The 1,389-nt window shown below is 33.2% G+C and overlaps 1 protein-coding gene across 1 annotated transcript; it reads left to right on the forward strand.

Moving 5' to 3' along the window:
* Positions 1 to 250: 250 nt before the first annotated feature.
* On the forward strand, positions 251 to 490 carry HELRODRAFT_93020 (hypothetical protein; the record flags this gene model as incomplete). The annotated part of the gene is made up of 1 exon (XM_009020402.1): positions 251 to 490. A coding segment is annotated over one exon (240 nt), but the record flags the coding sequence as incomplete, so codon positions are not given.
* Positions 491 to 1,389: the final 899 nt, after the last annotated feature.

Raw genomic sequence — 1,389 nt, forward strand, 5'->3', positions numbered from 1 at the left:
GTTTGTACGAAAATGTAACTATGGATAGTTGCTGTATGTAATTGCGATACGATCTGCTTTTTAAATTGTAATAATGCAGTTGTTGTTGATGAGGACGATGTTGTTGATAGGCAAATTTCCGACTGAATGAAATAATTGCAAACACTTCACAACTTTATTATTCTCACCTTCAATTAGCAACCACGCAACAACAAATTTCAATACAAAGACACAAAGACAAAGATTAAACACACAAACATCTATCTATAGGCTGTTCAGTGATGGCACGATAAGCTGGGGACGAATAACGATTCTTTTCCTTTTCGGTTACAGAATCGCCATATCGGTTCTCCGCACCGGCTTCAGTCAGATGATTGAGAAGTTCGTGGCGTGTCTGGTCGAAGTGATCATTCGTGAAAAGATAACTACGTGGATTGCACAACAGGGCGGATGGGTTAGCGCTTCTGTTTATATCACTCATTATTTCTACCCGTGGTGGCTCAGTAGTTAGAGCTCCTTGCTCTGGTGTTGCGGTGACCTTGTTCAAACGCTAAAAGGTTCCTGTCTATCATATTTCGCGGTGTATGGAGCGCTATGTTGTTTATGTGCGTTTACGTTGGTATGGGGAACGATGGTGAAGATTGATGATTGGAGGCACTAGAAAAATCATCAATGATTGGTTGATGGATTTGATTATTGGTAGCGTTTATTTTTCTTAAAGTTTGTTTCCGGTACATCTTTCGCAGATAATTGGGTTATTTCTTGATTTTTGTTTTTGATAAGTTAGTTAATAATGGACATAACTTTAATAATTCGTCCGCGAATCTGTTAACGACGATCATGGCGTAATAATGACGTCCTATCATTGCTCTGTTGAAGTTATTATTATTATTATTATTATTATTATTATTATCATCATCATCATCATCACCATCATCATTGTTATTATTATTATAATTACCGCTAATATTATCATTCTTGTTTTTTTACGCTTTTCCTATTATTATTATTATTATTTATTATTATTATTCATTATTATTGTTGTTATTATTATTGACATTATTATAGTGCATTATTATGCATGCATAATGCGATGGCTTTCCTATTCAATCCAGGGCCCTTAATAACAAGCAGCTGATGATGATGATGATGACGTTGATGGTGATGACGATCATGATGATGTTGATGAAAAAGATGATGATGATGACGATCATGGTGATGGTAATGATGATGATGACAATAATGATGACGACGATGATGACAATGATGCTATAAATAAATAAATGATTCAGTTAATCTAACGAAATATACGTATTTGTATTAGGCATTCTAATTTATTTGTTATTATTATTATTAACAATATATTATCATATTATTATTATTATTATTTATTATTATTATTATTACTTC

Source organism: Helobdella robusta (genome assembly GCF_000326865.2).
Source record: "Helobdella robusta unplaced genomic scaffold HELROscaffold_2709, whole genome shotgun sequence".
NCBI classification, from domain to species: Eukaryota; Metazoa; Annelida; class Clitellata; order Rhynchobdellida; family Glossiphoniidae; genus Helobdella; species Helobdella robusta.